Source organism: Mustela nivalis (genome assembly GCF_964662115.1).
Source record: "Mustela nivalis genome assembly, chromosome: 7".
Taxonomy (NCBI): domain Eukaryota; kingdom Metazoa; phylum Chordata; class Mammalia; order Carnivora; family Mustelidae; genus Mustela; species Mustela nivalis.
This window is the reverse complement of record NC_139026.1, coordinates 53,600,658-53,622,408: the sequence shown is the minus strand read 5'-3', so window position 1 is coordinate 53,622,408 and position 21,751 is coordinate 53,600,658. Positions and strand designations below refer to the sequence as shown.

The window sequence follows — 21,751 nt, the reverse complement described above, 5'->3', positions numbered from 1 at the left end:
ATGGTTTCCAAGGGGATTCTTCCAAACATTTAAAGAAGAGTTAATACCTATTCTCCTCAAAAAATTCCAAACAAATAGAAATGGAAGGAAAATCACCTAATTCATTTTATGAGGCCAGCATTAGCCTAATCGCAAAACCAGACCAAGACTCCATATAAAAGAGGACTGCAGGCCAATATTCCTGATGAACATGGGTGCAGATAGTCTCAACAAAATACTAGCAAATCAAATCCAAAAATAATTCAAAGAATCAAGTGGAATTTAATTTTTGGTGGCAAGGGTTGGTCAATATTCACAAAGAAAATAGTGTGATACACCATATTCATAAAAAAGTATAAGTACCATATAAAGCTTTCAACAGATGTATAGAAAGAATCTGACAATGCCCATTCAAAATAGCTGGAGACAAATATCACTAAACTCCTGTTGTTAATGGAGTGGTGGTTACAGATTTTTCCCATTATAATAGTAATGACATCAGGAGAGTATAAGCTGAAGAAGCACGTTATGCCAAGATTTAGCAACCTGTGTATAAATAGAACTGACACATCTAAAATACTCTTCAAAGACCTGAATTTTCAGGTCTCAGCATTTGTGACCGAGAAAAAAGCAAGTTAACAGCATGGGTTGTCAAGCTTGTGACCCCAGTATCTTGTGGAACATAAACATTTCTCAGAGTCATGTCGCAATTAGCTGACACACTACAAGCTGAAAGTCTCGGATATTCTGGAGGTGTGTGATGAGATAGTGTCTTCAAAATAGACCAAGTGTAAGGATTTCCTGTTCAAATTTTAAGTGACACATTGAATGAAATCTACTTTTTCCACTATTACCTCTCTCTGAGCTCTCTCACAGGGCCGGCAGTCTGTGAAGACCACAGATACTGTCTGTTTACAAGAGTAACCTGGTTTCCCAGTGGAAGATGTAGGATTCTCTGGCCAACAGAAGGTATGTGTCACTCCTCTGCTGTCTCTCTCCTAGCTGCCTCACTTAGTGGGAGATACAGATGCTGGATGGGTTGCACAGGAGGAACAGTAATACGCAATCAAATCACAGAGAACATTGGTACACTTATTCCAACAATCTAGGGTAACAGACAAGAAGGAATATGAAAAACACTGGAGAATTTCTTAAAGTATTCAAATTTTTGCCTGTGGAGAAGTAATTAGGTACATATACACGCACATAATTGTGTCTGCAGATCAGTATAATTTCATGTGAAATCCCATAAGCATCAGGAGAAGTGACAGTTAATTTTGGATTTGTCATCAATATAGATATAATTACATATATTATTTGATCTTTAGCCCAGTCTTTGAAAATAGATTCTTAAAACAGACGAACATAGGTGAAGGGGAAAAAAAGACAGGTGGCAAACAACAAGACATTCGTAACTATAGAGAACAAACTGATGGATGCTGAAAGGCAGGTAGTCAGGGAATGGGCTAAATGAGAGATGGGTATTAAGGAGGACATCTGTAGTGATGAGCATTGGTATTATATGTAAGTGATGAATCACTAAATTCTACTCTAGAATCGAATATCATACTATATGTCAACTAACTAGAATTACATAAATATTTGAAAAAAATAATTTAAGATGAAGCCTTCAGTCATAAAAGTCAAATGTAATTGCTCTTATACTTGCTTTATTAAATGAAAGTAGTTTGATTGTTGATGGAAAGCAGATGAAGTACCTTCTGGAAAATATTAATTTATACTTAGGTATGAAATAATCAAAAAAACTTTTAAAAAATTGACCAAAACTTGGCAAAAAAAAGATATTTAATACTGAAAAAGAAGCCTGTCTAATGGATTATGTTACATGCTCTAAGGATATGAATCAGCAATGATACTGTGACTATTCTGTTAAAAATACTTAAGATAACTAATATACTATTGAGAACTTAGAAAAGCTGAATGGAATACTTAGTGCTTTAAATGCATTATATTTTATATATTTTAATTCCCAGCTTAGATTAGTATAAACTATGTAGCTATGTAGGAAATAACTTCTTAAAGGTCATAGTTTGTAAATTTGAGAGCCAGGAGTAATTCTATATTTCACTGAGTGCTGAGCTCATTGACTGTATTATGAAATTACATTTCTTTCATTTATTAGAATTCCTTATACAACTAAAGTTTCCCTACTGCCGTTCACATTCTTAGGTTTTTCTGGAAGTTTGTACCAACAGTGTTTTTCCATAAATCAATTACCCTTTTATTTATCATTTTATGGTTTCACACCTTTACTATTAAATCAGTTGTCAACTTCTGGTGTTAAGTACTTTAAAAAATAGTTTTGGTGTTTTTTATTTCATTATTTTTCAGGGTTCGGATAAATTTATTGTGTCATGTAACATTTTCAACACATAAAAGATTTCCTTTAAAACTTAACAATTTCTGAGGCGCCTGGGTGGCTCAGTGGGTTAAACTGCTGCCTTCGGCTTAGGTCATGATCCCAATGTCCTGGGATGTGGGACTCGATCCCAGGACATTGGGATCTCCGCTCAGCAGGGAGCCTGCTTCCCTCTCCCTCTCTCTCTGCCTGTCTCTCTGTTAAATAAATAAATAAAAGCTTAAAAAAAAAAACTTAACTGTTTCTTCAAATGCCACAATTACTCACTTGATACCACTTGATACCACACTTGATACCACTACATGACATTTTAGTAAAGAAACCTGAGTCTTAAATAAAAGTAATTTACTCCAGGAAATTCCTATATGTGCCAAAACTAATATTCCCTAATCTGGGGGATTCAATTTTTTTAACCAATAATGCATTTAAAACTTGTCAAAAAAATTGGTGCAGCATTTTCATTCTAATGCAGCATTTAAATGTTAACCCAGTTATTTCAATAGTGCTGACCTGTTCTGTGGAATCTGGCCTTACATTAATGAGGACAATATTATTCCTGAATTTTTTTCTTCAATAATTTGTTGCTTTACATATTTCCAACCAATACTATTATGTCAAACAGAGAATATCATTATAAAAACCACTTATTTCATCATGAAGCACTTTTTTAAAGCTCCACGGAGCTTTTACATTTTACATTTTTACATTGTTTTACATTTACATTGTTTTTTATATTTTTACATTACATTACTTTTACATTTTTTACATTTTACAGTGTTCAACAGCAGATGAGTACTACCACTCACCACACACTCCACCCACTGTTACTGTCCCTGCAATCTTGTCATTGCATACACTCTTCATCAAGTCCTTCAGTACAGTCCCAGCCCTGTGCCTGACACCACACAGCTGCAGAGATGAATAACCAAGGAGTTACCTATGCAGAACTCAGTCAGGTTAAGGGTTTAAGAAAACAGCAAGTGAAAGCTGAGGGCACTAAACGTGGCATTTTGGGAACAGAGCAGGAAATAACGTATGCAGAATTAACTCTTCAAGATGCTTCTCGGGATCTTCAAGGGAATGGCAAGAACTACCAATGGAAAGGTAATACTTAATTACCTTTAAATACTTAATACCTTTAAATACTTAATACAGACACAGTATACTATTCTAGAATGTGCACCTGGGGAGCAGAGGTGCAGGAAATGAGTAGGGAATGATCTCCCATATTTTTCATTTGTGTGGATCAGAGTTTGGAGCTGGAATATGGTATTGTAATTGAAATCTAAGGATGAGCCTTGTTCAAGTGTTGTAATTCATGGCCTTAACCCAATCTCATGGGGGTAATATATTTATTGCAAATGTAATGTTATATTCTGAGAGAAGATTATGATGATTGATGCAAGTTTGGGATCCAAATTTTTATATGTGACTCCCTGTGATTTGTTGGTTCTCTTGTATGTAAATTTCCTAAATGATTGTTTTCCATCCATGTTTTCTGAACATTTTTATTTCTCTTCCAACTCTTTACCTTCATGTCCAGGGAAGGTCATTGCTGGGATCCTGGGAATCATCTGCCTTGTCTTGTTGTCCACTGTGGTCACAATAGCTGTTATTCCCTGTAAGTGTTTCAATGACAAGGGAATTTTTCACTTTAATGATCATCGATGCTCGGAATGTTGCACAATATTACGGAATGGTATTACCTCAATTTAAAGCATGTATGTCCTAAGTGTGGAATGGCTATTCTGAATCTGTCAAAAGTAGAAATAACGGAATAACTCTATATAGAGCGTATTACAAAAATATTCCAATTTCATACCTGAAATATAAATTATGGGAGAGACGTTATGGAGATATACAAGTTAGCTCTTGAGACTGTTTAAACCAAATACTGCAAAAGACTGTGAGGTTTGATTCTTTAAACTTTTGAATTGTCTTCCCCCACATGTTCACTATTTTATTTAATTTTTATGGGTAAAATCAATTTTGTTACAGTTTTCTCATTCTAAACAATATACCAAAGTTCAAACTAAGAAACTCAAATCATAATGATTTATTTAGTTTAATATTGTTTTATGAACATTGCTTTAATTTTTCTAGTTACTGCAGGACCGGTGCAGAACAAGCTGTCTGTGGAAATAAAGACCCAGAAAGGTAGAAAATCATTTCCAAAACTCTGATATTAGGATAGCGTGTATTTTGTAGGTATCTTAAGCTAGAAAAGGATGATAATAGATGATTTTGGGGAAAATGAATTAGAAAATTACATAGTAAATTTTCATAATTGATGAGTATAGGAGAAATATTACCTCTTACACAACAGTATGAGGAAATATTAATTTAAAATCAGCATACGTGATGGCTGTATGGCTCAGTGAGAAGCATCTGACTCTGGGTTTTGACTCAGGTTATGAACTCAGGGTCCTGGGAATGAGCCCCACGTCGACTCCTTGCTCAGTGCAGAGTCTGAGATTCTCTCTCCCTCCCCCTCTCCTTCTACCCCTCAAGTTCATGCTTTATTTCACTCTCTCTCAAACAAATAAATAGATCTTAAAATAAAGTTACTATACCCATAGTTACCAATGGTCTCAAATTTACTCCTGCTTTAGCATTATATGATATAAACCATTATACAATTCCAAAAAAGTTGTTTTGTTCAGGGACTCGAAGTGCGTGTAAAGATGGTCATTTTTCTTTGTTTTATACTGGCATGTAAGTAAGGGATGAAAGCCTGACTCTTCTGGGAGTGTGCATGTGTTTTATTTTTGCCCGCTTATGAGGGTGAAATGATGTGTTTTATAACATTTGTGTATACATATGAAAGTTGCAAACTTGCAAGTGTTAATATCCAAAGCCTTTTGGATAATATCTCATAATCTTTCTTTAGCTTATCATTGTGGTCACTGTCCAAAAGAGTGGATTACATATTCCAAAACTTGCTACTACATTAGCACTGAAAGAAAATCATGGAACGAGAGTCGGTTGTCCTGTGCTTCTAAGAGCTCTACCCTGCTCTCCATAGAGGATGAAGAGGAAATGGTGAGGTTTCAAATGTTTGCAGCTTTTATTAAATGCTTATTTTTTAATATTACATTTGTAGATCTCATCCATATAGTCATACATATTTCTTGTTTATTTATTTTAAAGTCTGTTACTATTGCATAGTTTGACTCTATGATATTTTACTATTTTTATACCTTTTAAAAAATATACATTTAATAATTTCTAGTTCTTGCTTTTCACAGAAAGCCATACTTTTATAATAAATGATCTTCTGCCTGAAATAATCTTATTGTATTTTTTACCACACATCAAGAAAACTATATGATTTGGGCACCAGGGTGTCTCAGTGAGTTAAGCCTCTGCCTTTGGCTTTGGTCATGATCTCAGGGTCCTGGGATTGAGCTGCACATCAGGCTCTTTGCTCAGTCATATAGTTTTCTTAAAAAAAAGAAAACTATATGACTGTGCATATTCATCACAAAACAGTCAGAACATAATTACAAATCAGATCATGAGCGAGAAGTTTAGAGCCTCTATTAGCGCTGCCAACTTTAATACTGTGAAATGTCTTTGCTAATTCTTGGCATATATATTGATGGAATCATGCAGTATGCATTATTATGTGTATCTTCTTTTCTTCTTGTTTGATATTTGCAATCCGTCTATATTATTCCATTTGTCTATAGTTTGTGAATTTTCACTGCTGCTGTCTTATATGAATAGGACATTTTAAAAGCTATTCTCAGAAACTTACATCCTTTTGAGTATGTGCATATTATGAATATTTATTTTATAAAAGACTTTTTCTGTGTGTTTTCCACATATTGTATTTATAATAACTTATTATACATAACTACATAGTGCATAGTATATTTATGAAATATAAAAAACACATTTGTCAAAATAACAATGCATAAATGTAACATTATAATTGTATTTACATATGATTATTATACATTTTTTTCTAAGCATTAGTATGAAATTGCCCGGTCATAGATATGTATGTCTTTCAATATATTACATTATCCCTGTTTATCTAATGTATTGTGTGCGCCTGGCTTGCGGGCACCAATTTCAGGGGAGACTGTGGGTCACGCGCGGGTCTCAGGCTCTGAGAACGGGACGCAGGTCCGAAAGCACCAGCCTGGGCCTTCCGTGTACCTCTCTGCCCACTGGCGTCTTCTGCCCCTGTAGAGATCCAGACGTGTATAATTCTGATCTCAGGCTGATTTCATGGGTGATCGGAGTTCTTTGGTAGGTAATCAGCTCACTTTGGGGTATGGGCTGAAAAGGCGCCTCCTCCTACTTCCCTGCCATCTTGTCCCCCTCTGTGTAAATACATTGTACAAAGTAGTCCCTTGATCCAAAAATTCAGAGGTTTGAGAAAAATTATGACAAAAAGTTCTGGTGGTTATATAACAGTATCATTTTTTTTTTTTTCTGGGCTGTGAATTATATGGATAGTCTATTCAGTGAGAAGGAGTCGAGTGTGTCCCTCACTCATTTCTCCTAAATGGTGTTTTATTCTGTCTTCTTGGAAGTCCTTATCATGTTTTAAATATGAGTTCTTTTTTTGAGTTTATAAGATGGGAATATCTGTGTATTGCATTTCTACTCCCCTATTGGAGTCCTTTAATGATCAGAATTTTAATATTACCATGGTCCCATATATCATTTGGGTGTTAGTGATTATTTGAACCTATTTCAGAAGTCAGTCAAAGTTCATAAACATAATTTCCCATATTACTTTTATCTTTTTTCTTTATTTATTAATTTTTCACTTTAATTAGAGTTTCTGATCCAACTGGAATTTATTTTTGGTGATGTTGTATTTGCGAAGCAGTGAGATAAATGTGAAGTTTTCTACATCATAAACCTAACTGATGGAGCATAATGTAAAGCAAAGTCGATCTTTTCTTCATAAATAACTTTATACATATATCGTCATATACATGTCCCCATATGTTCTAATTGGCTTCCTATAAACAATGTAGATAGTATGTATCTTTATACAGAAAATTATAAACACATATATTAGTCTACACAGTCTGTCACAACCCACTGCACTCTGAGTAAAATGTAAAGCCTTCCCTTCCCTGATGTCCCTTTACTGTGTCTCATTTAAATACTTTGTTTTAAATGTTTCTCTACTTATGTTGAGAATTACATGAATGTTTTCACTTTGCTTCAACATGATTTTCATTCAAATATCAAACAATTTAGACACTAGAGTTGAAGCAATGTCCCTTAGACCTAATGATAGTTTTATACTTTCTTTTGTTTTCCATTTCTTCCTGATGATTATTGCAAGATTCCTTCTGTTACCATTTAATTTCTGTTTGGATAATTCCCTTTAGCAGTTCTTTCAGAGTGGGTGTGGAGGTGACACTTTTCTTAGTTTTCCTTTATCTCAGAATGTCTTGATTTCTCCTGCATTCCTGAGTGATGTGCCCCTTGAATAGTCAGTGGCTGATTGAAATTACTAACTTAGTATCTACATTTTTGTTTGTTTGGGTCTTTATAGCATGTCTTTTTTTTTTTTTCTTTCTATTATTTTGACTAGAGAGAAAAAAAAAAGCATTTTGGGGCCTTTTGTCTGTGCACTTTGCTGTCTGTGGTTTGCTCACCAGTCTGGGATATGTGAGGCAAAAAGAAATTCCAGAGCGCTCACCACCGTGTCATTCAGGGATAGAGGGCACAGTTCTGTCACCTTTCTTATCGCCTGTTTGAATGTTATATTGTTTTGTGTATAATATCCAGGTGTTTTACCTGTATTTGGTGGAGGAAGTAGGGACTAGCAGCATATCCTCTCCTTGCTGGAATAGAAATTCTGATACGTAGTGGTTCTAATGTGAATGTTCCTAAGACTGATAATGTTGAGCAACTTTTTCTGTATTTATTTGCCATCAATATATGCTTTTTGATGAAGTATTTTGAAATATTTTTGTTATATTTTTAATTTTTGTCATGGTATTTTGAGAATTCTTTATTATTCTGGCAGCAAGTATTTTATTAGATGTATTATTTGTAAATATTTCCTCTCAAGTCTATGACTTGTCTTTCCTTTCTCTTCAAAGCGCAGACATTATCTTAAGGAACTACACTTCATCAGTTTGTTCCTTTTTAGATCATGTTTTCTTTCTTTCTAAGAAATCTCTGCCCAACTTTAGGTCAGATATTTTTCTTAATACATCTTCTTGAAATTTTATCATTTGCACTATAGATAATCATTTTTAAACATTTTTGAATATGGTATAAAGTATATATTATTAATTTCATTTGATACTAATTGTTTCCACAACATTTATTATAACACTATACTTCTCCATGGAATGATTTTACATCCTTGCCAAAATCGGCATTCCATATATATGTGGGTATGAACTTCGCACTTTCTCTTCAGTTTCTTGGATCTTGTATATATTTTTGTCAATCCATACTTTAAAGGTTGTCCTTTTATAAACAGTGGCTTTATATTAGTTCTTCTCAGAGTTATCATATCTATTCTAGGTCTTTGCATGGGTGTTTTCTTTTATCAGTCTAAATGTTTTTTAATTAAAAATGAAAATTAGTTTTATCTTCTGCATCAGAGAAATTACATCCTTTGACCTTCTTTACTTAGCTAATGTGACAGAGTAAGTTAATGGAATTTCAAATGTAAATCCAAAATGGTATTGCTTCAGTAAATCTACTTATTTTGTAGTTCATTGTTTTTATATATTATCAGAATTAGTTTAGATTGCTACTCACATGTAATTTCCTTTTCTTAGTATTCCAAGAAAATGCACACAACAATTTTATTAGACCTTTTTTTCTACCTTGCAAGATTGGCTTTTTGTTTGTTTTTGTTTTTAATTTTTTTTAAATTTATTTTCAGCTTAACAGTAATCATTGTTTTTGCACCATGCACAGTGCTCCATGCAATCCGTGCCCTCTCCAATAACCACCACCTGGTTCCCCCAACCTCCCACCCCTCGCCCCTTCAAAACCCTCAGATTGTTTTTCAGAGTCCATAGTCTCTCATGGTTCACCTCCCCTTCCAATTTCCCTTAACTCCCTTCTCCTCTCCATCTCCTCTTGTCCTCCATGCTATTTGTTATGCTCCACAAATAAGTGAAACCATATGATAATTGACTCTCTCTGCTTGACTTATTTCACTCAGCATAATCTCTTCCAGTCCCATCCATGTTGCTACAAAAGCTGGGTATTCATCCTTTCTGATGGAGGCATAATACTCCATAGTGTATATGGACCCCATATTCCTTACCCATTCATCCGTTGAAAGGCATCTTGGTTCTTCTCACAGTTTGGCGACCGTGGCCATTGCTGCTATAAATATTGGGGTACAGATGGCCCTCCTTTTTACTACATCTGTATCTTTGGGGTAAATACCCAGGAGTGCAATTGCAGGGTCATAGGGAAGCTCTATTTTTTTAAATTTTTTATTTTTTATAAACATATAATATATTTTTATCCCCAGGGTTACAGGTCTGTGATTCGCCAGGTTTACACACTTTACAGCACTCACCAAAGCACATACCCTCCCCAATGTCCATAACCCTACCCCCCTTCTCCCAACCCCCCTCCCCCCAGCAACCCTCAGTTTGTTTTGTAAGATTAAGAGTCACTTATGGTTTGTCTCCCTCCCAATCCCATCTTGTTTCATTTATTCTTCTCCTACCCCCTTGGGAAGCTCTATTTTTAATTTCTTGAGGAATCTCCACACTGTTCTCTAAAGTGGCTGCACCAACTTGCATTCCCACCAACAGTGTAAGAGGGTTCCCCTTTCTCCACATCCTCTCCAACACATGTTTCCTGTCTTGCTAATTTTGGCCATTCTAACTGGTGTAAGGTGGTATTTCAATGTGGTTTCAATTTGAATCTCCCTGATGGCTAGTGATGATGAACATTTTTTCATGTGTCTGATAGCCATTTGTATGTCTTCATTGGAGAAGTGTCTGTTCATATTTTCTGCCTATTTTTTGACATGATTATATGTTTTGCATGTTGCAAAACTTTGACACACCATCCCCTGGGATGCTGGGAAAATCTTTATCTCTTCTTCGTTTCTGAATGACAGCTTTGCCGACTAAGGTATTCCTGGTTGACAGTTGTCTTTCCCTTTGACTGCTTTAAAAATATCATCCCACTCTCTCCTATCTTATCCATGAGAAGAAGGTCTTCCCAAGAGGATGTTTTCTGCTGTCTGATATAGCATGTTGACCTCAGAGTCCCCAAAGCAATATTGGAGCTACAATGTTGTCTACTTCCCTCTATGTTCTCCTCAAGGAATTTCATAGTTTTATTGTATCTTGTGTTTAGGTATTTGGTCCATTTTGTGTTAACATTAGTATATGGTGTAAACGTAAGCCTCTAATTTCATTCTTTTGCAAATTAATTGTTTTCCCAACCATTTGTGAAAGTCCATTTCCCAACATCTTTTGTGAAAGACTGTCCCTTTCCTTTTGAAGGTATTGGCTCCCCAATCAAAATGATTAGACTGAATATACATTAGTTTGTGTTTAGGTATATTTTGATTTTTTTAAGAGTTATTTATTTATTTGTGTGTGAGAGAGAGAGTACAAGCAGGAGGGAGTGGCAAGCAGAGGGAGAAGCAGGCCTCCTTCTGAGCCAGGAGCCCTGTTCAGGACTTGATCCCTGGACCCTGTGATCATGACCTGAGCAAAAGCAGAAGCTTATCCAACTAAGCCACCCATGAGTCCCAGGATATATTTTTAAGTTATTGTTTCCATGGAGGACTTATGGCCTGGGGCTTCTTATACTGGTGTGACGCACTCCTATCTAACTTGTGCCCATGGCATGTGTGGATTCTATGGTAGATAATGTGGTCTCGGGGATGCTGGAGATGGAAGATGTATCACCCATTCCATGGTTTTCACACAAATTCAGTCACCTCATGCTCCACCTTGTTCCTTCAGGAGTGTTTCTTTTCTGTGTTGGCATGTGTTCTTCAGTCATTTCATTATGTTTTGAGTTATAGATATAGTTCTATTATTAGTTTGTTGAGCCTCTGGGGTCCATAATATTTTTTAAATGATATTTAAGAAGTCGTTCATTCTTTGTGACTTATGATTATTTTTCTGCACTGTTCCCACCCCCACCCCCTGCTTCTCTTTTCCTTCTCAGATTGTATTTAGACTTATGTTAATTTTCCTGGTACTGTTTTGAAGGTTTCTGACTGTGTTAATTTTTCTTTTTTATTTTGTTCTCTTTCGGTGAGATGAGTAAATCCATTATTCCCTCCTCAATGTCATCAATTTTTTCTAATGTATCTCAAATTTTCTGGAGAGCCAATTTAGTGTATTTTCATGTAGGTATATAGTGATAAACCAAGAATTTCTCTAATTTATTCATATACTTTTATTTCTCTGTTGGTATTTTTTATATTACTGTTGCCATTGTATGTTCATTTAGTTTTCTGAACTGTTTTCTTTGTAATTTCCATATATTTATAAATAGTACTATAAAATGCTTTTTTTCTAATAAACAATATTCTTATCTCAGTAGAAGTTTATATTGACCTATGCTTTCCACTAGTGTGGAAAAGATTTGTCAGTTTCTTTTCTTTTTTTTTTTTTAATTTTTAGGTAGATAGTTTTGATAATATAATTTAGTCATCATGCATTCTATTTCATATTCCTAGATTTGTATTTTCTGTAAGTTGCACAGCTTCTATTGCAGGATCTTCTCCCCTCAAATCTGCCTGCTAATGGTTTTGTTCAGAGTTACCAAATTCTTATTTTTTAGCCTGCATTCCTAGGAATTGTCCTTTTGACTTTGTAGATTAGATTTTACCTCAAGTTCTCTTAAAGACTGTGTTCAAAGTGTGCAGGTCAATAGGACTTCTATGCTCTGCCATGAGATGTGTGTGTGTGTGTGTGTGTGTGTGCATGTGAGTGTGAGAAGGAAGTGCTCACAACTGGAATATCAGTTCTCAAGTCTCCTTCTCCTTTTACTTTCTACTGGCTCATCTTGGTCTCCTTTCCATGTGTGCATATTTTTTTTTTCCATCAATCAACAGTGTACAGAGAGCTCATGTCAACTCTTCTGTTGTCCTTTACTAACAGCATTTTCCTATTATATTTATGGGAGCCACAGCGCTTGACAGAAAAATTGCAACCTCTAATATTTTCCCCCCCTCTGGAGTGGAAATAATTTTATAGACACCTGAGAAAAAGTGCAGGAGAAGCATTCCTGCTGACCATGTAGCCTGTCCCCTTGGGCCAGACTAGGCCACAAGACTTCTCTCATCCTGCCCTTGAGCTTTGGGTCATTTGGGGCCCAACTGATGAATACCCAAAGGCTGGAGAAGTCTGCAGCCTGAGTCTGGAGAGAAAGCATGTGCAGTTATGGTTCCTGAAAGCTAGGGGAGAGTCAGCAAGGAAGACACACTGATCGAGATCTAGAGTCTCTTGGGTCACAGCCCCAAGTCTGATAAAAAAAAAACAAAAAACAAAACAACAACAACAAAAAAACTGTTCTTTTTAGGCTCCTGGTTCCTAGCCAGTCATATTCTCCTGACACATGTATGGATTTTCCTCATTCATTACCAAGCAAAATCATCACTCTGAGCTAAAAAGTCAATGGGCTATTTCAGTCCCTTTTCCCCTGCTGATTGAGTCTCCCCTGTGGCACCAGGACCATTGCTTTCTGCATCTTCTCCAAATTGTGGAACTACAAGCTTCTGGATCACTTTGGCTTTCTTTCTCAACATTCCTCTGGCTATTTGAGGTCTTTTCTGGTTCCATATAAATTTTAGGATTATTTGTTTCACTTCTTTGAAAAAGACGGATGGGATTTTGATAGGGATTGCATTAAATGTGTAGATTGCTTGAGGTAGCAGAGACATTTTCACAATATTTGTTCTTCCAATCCATGAGCTTGTAACATTTTTCCATTTCTTTGTGACTTCTTCAATTTCTTTCATGAGTACTTTATAGTTTTCTGAGTATAGACTCTTTGCCTCTTTGGTTCTTTTATTCCTAGGTATCTTATGGTTTTGGGTGCAATTGTAAATGGGATTGACTCCTTAATTTCTCTTTCTTCTGTCTTGTTGTTGGTGTAAAGAAATGCAACTGATTTCTGTGCATTGATTTTATATTCTGACACTTTACTGAATTCTTATACAAGTTCTAGCAGATTTGGAGTGGAATCTTTTGGGTTTTCCACATATAGTATCATATCATCTGCAAAGAGGGAGGGTTTGACTTCTTTTTTGCCAATTTGGATGCCTTTAATTTCTTTTTGCTGTCTGATTGCTGAGGCTAGGACTTCTAGTACTATGTTGAATAGCAGTGGCGATAATGGACATCCCTGCCATGTTCCTGACCATAGCAGAAAAGCTTTCAATTTTTCTCCTTTGAGAATGATATTTGTGGTGGGTTTTTCATAGATGGCTTTGATAATATTGAGGTATGTGCCTTCTATCCCTACACTTTGAAGAGTTTTGATCAGGAAGGGATGCTGTACTTTGTCAAATGCTTTTTTAGCATCTGTTGAGAGTATATGGCTCTTGTACTTTTTTTTATTAATATATTGTATCACAATGATTGATTTGTAGGTGTTGAACCAAACTTGCAGCCCTGAAATAAATTCTGCTTGGTCGTGGTGAATGATCCTTTTAATGCACTGTTGGATCCTATTAGCTAGTATTTTGATGATAATTTTTGCATCTGTGTTTATCAAGGATATTGGTCTATAATTCTCTTTTTTGATGGGATCTTTGTGTGGTTTTGGGATCAAGGTGATGCTGACCTCATAAAATGAGTTTGGAAGTTTTCCTTCCATTTCTATTTTTTGGAAAAGTTTCAGGAGAATAGGCATTAATTCTTCTTTAAATGTTTGGTAGAATTCCCCCAGGAGACCATCTGGCCCTAGGCTCTTGTGTGTTTGGAGATTTTTAATGACTGTTTCATTCTCCTTACTGGTTATGGGTCTGTTCAGGTTTTCTGTTTCTTACTGCTTCAGTTGTGGTAGTTTATATGTCTCTAGGAATGCATCCATTTCTTCCAGATTGTCAAATTTACTGGTGTATTGTTTCTCATAACATTTCTTATAATCGTTTGTATTTCTTTGGTTTTGGTTGTGATCTCTCCTCTTTCATTCACGGTTTCATTCACTTGGGTACTTTCTCTATTCTTTTTGTAAGTCTGGCCAGGGGTTTATCAATCTTATTAATTCTTTCAAAGAACTAAGGTCCTAGCTTCTTTGATTTGTTCTACTGTTTTTTTTGTTTGTTTGTTTGTTTGTTTTTGGTTTCTATTTCATTGATTTCTGCTCTGATTTTTATGATTTCTCTTCTCCTGTTGGGTTTAGGCTTTCTTTGTTGTTCTTTCTCCAGCTCCTTTAGGTGTAGGGTTAGGTTGTGTATTTGAGACCTTTCTTTTTTCCTGAGAAAGGCTTGTATCACTATATTTTTTCCTCTCAGGACTGCCTTTGTTCTGTCCCACAGAGACCTGGCAGGCCAGAAATAACTGGCATGATATATTCAGAGGACTAAATGAGAAAAACATGCAGCCAAGAATACTATATCCAGCTAGACTATCATTGAAAATAGAAGGAGAGATTAAAAAAAAAAAAAAAAAAAACGCTTCCAGGACAAACAAAAACTAAAACAATTTGTAAACCAGCTCTACAGGAAATATTGAAAGGGGTCCTCTAAGCAAAGAGAGAGCCTATAAATAATAGATCAGAAAAGAACAGGGACAATATAGAGTGATAGTCATCTTACAGGCAATACAATGGCACTTAATTCATATCTCTCAATAGATACCCTGAGTGTAAATGTGTTAAATGCCCCAATCAGAAGACACAGGGTATCAGACAGACCTGATCCTTCTGTAACCCCATGGGACCTGAGGCCATGCTGTCCCCACGTGGTCTTCACACCAGCTTAGCCTCTGGAGTGATGTCCCTCAGTGGAGTAGACTTTTAGAAGTTCTGATTTTATGCTCCATTGATCCACCTTGGGCTGGCCCCTCCCCCTGAGGTCTATTTTCCTGTCACTTTGGATTCACTTCTCCGCTGGTCCTACCTTTCAGAACATGGTTGATTTTCTGTTTCTAGAATTGCTGCTCTTCTTCTCTTTGATCTCCTGTTGGATTTGTAGGTGTTCAGAATGGTTTGATAAGCTATCTAGCTCATCTCCTGCTACCTGATGTTGACTCAGCCTGCTACTTCTCTGCCATCTTGACTCCCAACCCCTCTTCATTTGTTTCTACTAAGATATTTTTATAACATGTCCTGTGTGTAACATTACTTTAAAATTTGAAAGTATCTGTAAAGTAAGAAAGAATGAACTATGTTATTGCAAAATTCAAAAAAGTCTTGTTCAACTTCCAAAAAAATTTTTGTTTTCTCATAGTATTTGTTGAGCTTCTTAATTCGTTCTTCATGGATTAGGAGAGATTCCCAGAACATCAGTATTAATTCATCTGTATGGCCAAAAGTCTCCACCTCCTTTCCTAAAGTGTAAGTTTCTTGACCACTTGTTTTATGCCTCAAGAGGATTAATCTTACAAAGAATAAATGCAATATGTGAACAATTATATAACACAATTGTGAAAATGTTTCCATAAAAAATGAAATGAGAAATATTCAGATTTAGATGTACAGCTATTAGTCTAAATCAACTATTTATTTTTCAGAATATTGTGATTCATATTTTTAAGAGTACTGAGATATAATTCTCTGTATTTCAGGTCATCAGTTTCTTCAGAGAGTGATGAGAAGTGTCCCTTTTTCAACTCTTACTCAAATAAAACTTCTTTCGAATCCTGCTTGGATAAAAAAATATATATTTGTAAGCTCAGGCATTTTAGTTACCTAATTTTGGTATAATGCTACCTCACCATCTATAAAGAACATATTTCTCATTTTTTCAAAAGTCATAAAATTATTATCTCATAATATTGGTTTCAGTTATAATTTTTAGAGCAATTTTAGGTTCACGCAAATTAAGAAGAAGGTACAGAGATTTCCTCTATTACCCATGAATACACAAGTGCATGGCTGCGCCTGTTATCAGCATCACTCATTAGAATGGCTTCTTACTGAAGGTCCCACCAAGGGGGACGGAAGAGTGTGAGACTGCATTTCAACCAGTCTCCTAAATTTAGCTAGAAAGCTACAAAGCTACTCTGGACACCCATAAAATCAGCCTGAATATAAGATTATACATGTTTGGGTTTCTATGAGGGATGAGGATCATCCATGGAGAGGTACAAAAGATGGAGTTGGGTTTGCACAGACAGATGTTTGAGGACAGAAGTGGGGAGAGGCGAAAGAAACCAGCCATTGGAAATCAATACCCCAGGTCAAAAGAGCCCTATGCTTGGGGACCAGTGATACCTTTGAGATGGGTGGCTTCAAGACAGGAAGGGACTGATAACAGTGTTCAAAAAAAACAAAGGTGCTTAAGGGACAATTGCAGGGACCAGGTGGCCTAGGTGTGGGCACATGGACTGGCCACAACTACTGCCCACCTGTGCCTGAGAGGACCCAGTGGGGATTTATGTCAGCGGTCCCTGGGGCTTGACAGCTACTGCTACCACCATAGTCACCTCCACCCCACTGCTTCGCTACAGCTGAGAGGACCCAACTTTGTCTGGAGACCACAGTCCTGGGAGCAGCAGCCACCAGGGATGGACTTGCCCAAACTGGTATCACTCATGGTTTTTGTGTCACAGGGGTACAGAGAAAAGTGGGAGGTCTCAGGAAACCACTGAGAGGGTCTCTGCGAATGCACGCCACCTGTGGGAGGCTGCAGTATTCAATGGGATTTGCAGAGGGGGAGTCTATGTTCTGGATGATTCAGAAAGGAGCAGAGGGTGGCTTCTCCCTAAGGCAGAGGTCTGGGTGTGGACAGTTTACTTTGCTCTGACCCTCTTCAATGTCATGAAAAGCGACTAGGTAAGAAAAGCCTCCAAGAACAAAAGCCTGAAAAACCAGTTTCCATAAAGCCCTGTCCCATGATAGGGGCCAGCACAACTCCACCCACGCAGGATTAACTGAAAATCAACACAGCAGAACCCTGCCCCAGAAGACAAGCTGAAAGAACAAGAGGACAACAAAATCAAGGTGCCCATAAAATTATGAAAACCCCAACACCAGGGGAAACAAGTTTATTAAGCCTTGATACTGCCTCACAGCCTGTATATTTCTGAGATAACAACTTTTTTCTCTCTTTATTTTTAATTATTTCTCGTGATTCCTGCTCTTTGCTGTTCTTGTTTTGTTATTCTAATATACTTTCCATTTCAACTGGTGTTTAATTAATACAACATATTCCAGGGGCGCCTGGGTGGCTCAGTGGGTTAAGCCTCTGGCTTCGGCTCAGGTCATGATCTTAGGGTCCTGGGATCGAGCCCCATATTGGGCTCTCTGCTCAGCAGGGAGCCTGCTTCTCCCCTCTCTCTGCCTGCCTCCTCTCTGCCTACTTGTGATTTCTCTCTCTGTCAAATAAATAAATATAATTAAAAAAATACAACATATTCCATAGTAACTTTTTAACTTGAATGTATTATACATATACTTTTTTCTTTTTCTTTATATATATATATATATATATATATATATATATACATAAGCTTCAATGTAGTCCTTTTTTTCCCTATTCAATAATACCTTTATATATACACCACTTTTAATTTCTCTGTATGTATGTTTTCTCTAACAAAGAAAACAAAATACACCCAAAAAGAACAGAAATGGACATTCCTTGCCCACACTGAGGGATTATAACCACTTCCCAACAGCCCACCTGGTTATTTATTTATTTATCCTTTTATTTGTTTGCTTGTTCTTGTTTTTGTACTTTACAAATATTACTCTTAGGGCGCATTTTGGCTGGAATTTTTTTTTCTTTTACTTTTACTTTTTCTATTTTTTTTTTTTTTTTTTTTTTTTTTTGTGGTGACATTTGTTTGCTCCAAACATTATCAGGTGCTCCTTGACTGGATAGTGGTTTATATTTTTGGCTGTACATCCCCTCAACCACAACTCAACAGAATGATGAGGAGGAAGAACACCCAACAAAGAAAAGCTCCAGAGACAATGGCCTCTCCCACAGATCTAATGGATATGGATCCAAGCAAGTTGTCAGAAATAGACTTCAGTGTAGTAGTTATGAAGACAATAGTCAGGCTGGAGAAAACTGTTAATGGCAACATAGATTCATTAAGGGCGGAAGTGAGACCAGATTTGGCAGAACTTAAAAATGCTATCAATGAGATACAATTTAATCTAGATACTCTAACAGTTAGGGCAAATGAGGCCAAAGAAATAATTTGTGATCTTGAAGACAAACTGATAGAAAAGAAAGAGGCAGAAGGAGCTTTGGAACAGAGCTTAAAATCCATGAAAACAGAATTAGAGAAATAAATGGTGCCATGAAACTTTCCAATGTCAGAATTATTGGGATCCCTGAAGGGGTGGAGAGAGAGAGAGGACTAGAAGATATATTTGACCAAACTGTAGCCAAGAGCTTCATGAATCTGGAGAATGAAACAAACAATCCTGTGCTAGAGGCAGAGAGGTTATCTCCCAAGATCAATGAGACCAATGTCCAGGTATGTAATAGTAAAACTTGCAAATCTTAGAATGAAGTATACAATCTTAAGTGCAGTTAGGAGGAAGAGATTCCTTATGTAAAGAGGGAGGACCATCAGAATAACGTCAGACCTATTCACATCAATCTGACAAGCCAGAAAGGGCTGGCAAGACATCTTCAGGGTGCTAAATGAGAAGAATATGCAGCCAAGAATTCTTTACCTGGCAAGGCTGTCATTCAGAGCAGTTGAAGAGATTAGAAGCTTGCAGGACCTGAAGAGGCTTAAAGTATATGTGACCACTAAGCTGGCCCTGTAAGAAATATTAAGGGGAGGGGTGCGATAAAGGGAGAAGGACCCCAAGAGTGATACAGAACAGAAATAGACAGAGACAATCCATAGAAACAAGGACTTCACAGGCAACACGATGACAATAAAATCTTTTTTTTAATTTATTTTTTATATATTTTCAGCATAACAGTATTCACTGTTTTTGTACCACACCCAGTGCTCCATGAAATCCATGCCCTCTCTAATACGCACCACCTGGTTCCCCCAACCTCCCACCCCGCACCACTTAAAACCCCTCAGATTGTTTTTCAGAGTCCATAGTCTCTCATGGTTCACCTCCCCTTCCAATTTCCCGCAAATTCCTTCTCCTAACTCTCCATGTCCACCACGCTATTTGTTATGCTCCACAAATAAGAGAAACCATATGATAATTGACTTTCTCTGCTTGACTTATTTCACTCAGCATAATCTCCTCCAGTCCCGTCCATGTTGCTACAAAAGTTGGGTATTCATCCTTTCTGATGGAGGCATAATACTCCATAGTGTCTATGGACCACATCTTCGTTATCCATTCATCTGTTGAAGGGTATCTTGGTTCTTTCCACAGTTTGGCGACCGTGGCCATTGCTGCTATAAACATTGGGGTACAGATGGCCCTTCTTTTCACTACATCTGTATCTTGGGGGTAAATACTCAGTAGTGCAATTGCAGGGTGATAGGGAAGTTCTATTTTTAATTTCTTGAGGAATCTCCACACTGTTCTCCAAAGAGGCTGCACCAACTTGCATTCCCATCAACAGTGTAAGAGGGTTCCCCTTTCTCCACATCTCCTCCAACACATGTTGTTTCCTGTCTTGTTAATTTTGGCCATTCTAACTGGTGTAAGGTGGTATTTCAATGTGGTTTTAATTTGAATCTCCCTGATGGCTAGTGATGATGAACATTTTTTCATGTGTCTGATAGCCATTTGTATGTCTTCATCGGAGAAGTGTCTGTTCATATCTTCTGCCCATTTTTTGTATGGAATCAGAAGAGACCCCGAATCGCTAAGGAAATGTTGAAAAACAAAAATAAAACTGGGGGCATCATGTTACCTGATTTCAAGCTTTACTACAAAGCTGTGATCACCAAGACAGCATGGTACTGGCATAAAAACAGACATATAGTCCAGTGGAACAGAGTAGAGAGCCCAGATATGGACCTTCAACTCTATGGTCAAATAATCTTCGACAAAACAGGAAAAAATATACAGTGGAAAAAAGCCAATCTCTTCAATAAATGGTGCTGGGAAAACTGGACAGCTATATGTAGAAGAATGAAACTAGACCATTCTCTTACACCATACACAAAGATAAACTCAAAATGGATAAAAGACCTCAATGTGAGACAGGAATCCATCAGAATCCTAGAGGAGAACATAGGCAGTAGCCTCTTCGATATCAGCCACAGCAACTTCTTTCAAGATATGTCTCCAAAGGCAAAGGAAACAAAAGCCAAAATAAACTTCTGGGACTTCATCAAAATCAAAAGCTTCTGCACAGCCAAGAAAACAGTCAAGAAAACAAAGAGACAACCCACGGAATGGGAGAAGATATTTGCAAATGACGGTACAGACAAAAGGTTGATATCCAGAATCTATAAAGATCAACACACACAAAACAGATAATCATATCAAAAATGGGCAGAAGATATGAACATGACAATAAAATCTTATCTGTCAATAATCCCTCTCAACATGAATGGCCTCTTTAAGACAATGAAGAGCTCTTTTCCTTCTAGTGTTGAGTATCCCATCTACACATATGAGTTTTTCACCATGGAGAAGGGAGAATGTAAGAGAGAAGCTTCTTAATATACACACAGAACAATATTTATAGGGAGTTAATCAAGTATGCAGTCAGAGTAGAAAGAGGGGTGCCTTGTGGCACAGTTAGTTAAGTGTCTGATCAGGTCATGACCTCAAGGTGATGAGACCAACCCTGCATCCAGCTACATGCTCAGTGCCAACTGCTAACACTCTCTCTTCCTTGCTTTCAGCCCTTATCCCCTTCTTTCAAAGAAATAAATAAATCTTAAAAATAAATACCATACACTATTGACGATAATAGCTTTGTAATACAGCTTTATGTCCAGAATTGTGAAGCCTCAGGCTTTGGTTTTTCTTTTTCAACATTATTTTGTCCATTTGGGGTCTTTTCTTTTTCATACACATTTTAGGATTGTTTGTTCTAGCTCTGTGAAAAATGCTGATCATATTTTGATAAGAATTGCAGTGAATCTGTAGTTGCATTGAGTAGGATAGATTTTTTTAAGAGCATTTGTTCTTGAGGAAATTGAGAGACAGGGTGGGGGACGTTTAGGGGTCGGGAGGGAAAATATAAAATAAGATGGAATCAGGAGGCAGACAAACTGTAAGAGACTCTTAATCTCATGAAACAAACTGAGGGTTGCTGGAGGGTGGAAGGTAGGGATAGGGTGGCTGGTTATGGACACTGGGGAGGGTATGTATATACTATGGTGAGAGCTT

The 21,751-nt window shown here is 36.9% G+C and overlaps 1 protein-coding gene across 1 annotated transcript; it reads left to right on the top strand.

The window, feature by feature from the left end:
* Positions 1 to 3,276: 3,276 nt before the first annotated feature.
* On the top strand, positions 3,277 to 18,546 carry LOC309870231 (NKG2-A/NKG2-B type II integral membrane protein-like; the record flags this gene model as incomplete). Its single annotated transcript, XM_082742425.1, has 5 exons — positions 3,277 to 3,463; positions 3,903 to 3,980; positions 4,463 to 4,516; positions 5,250 to 5,401; positions 18,394 to 18,546. 5 exons carry the CDS (start codon positions 3,277 to 3,279, stop codon positions 18,544 to 18,546), a joined length of 624 nt encoding a protein of 207 aa, XP_082598551.1.
* Between the last annotated feature and the right edge of the window lie 3,205 nt (positions 18,547 to 21,751).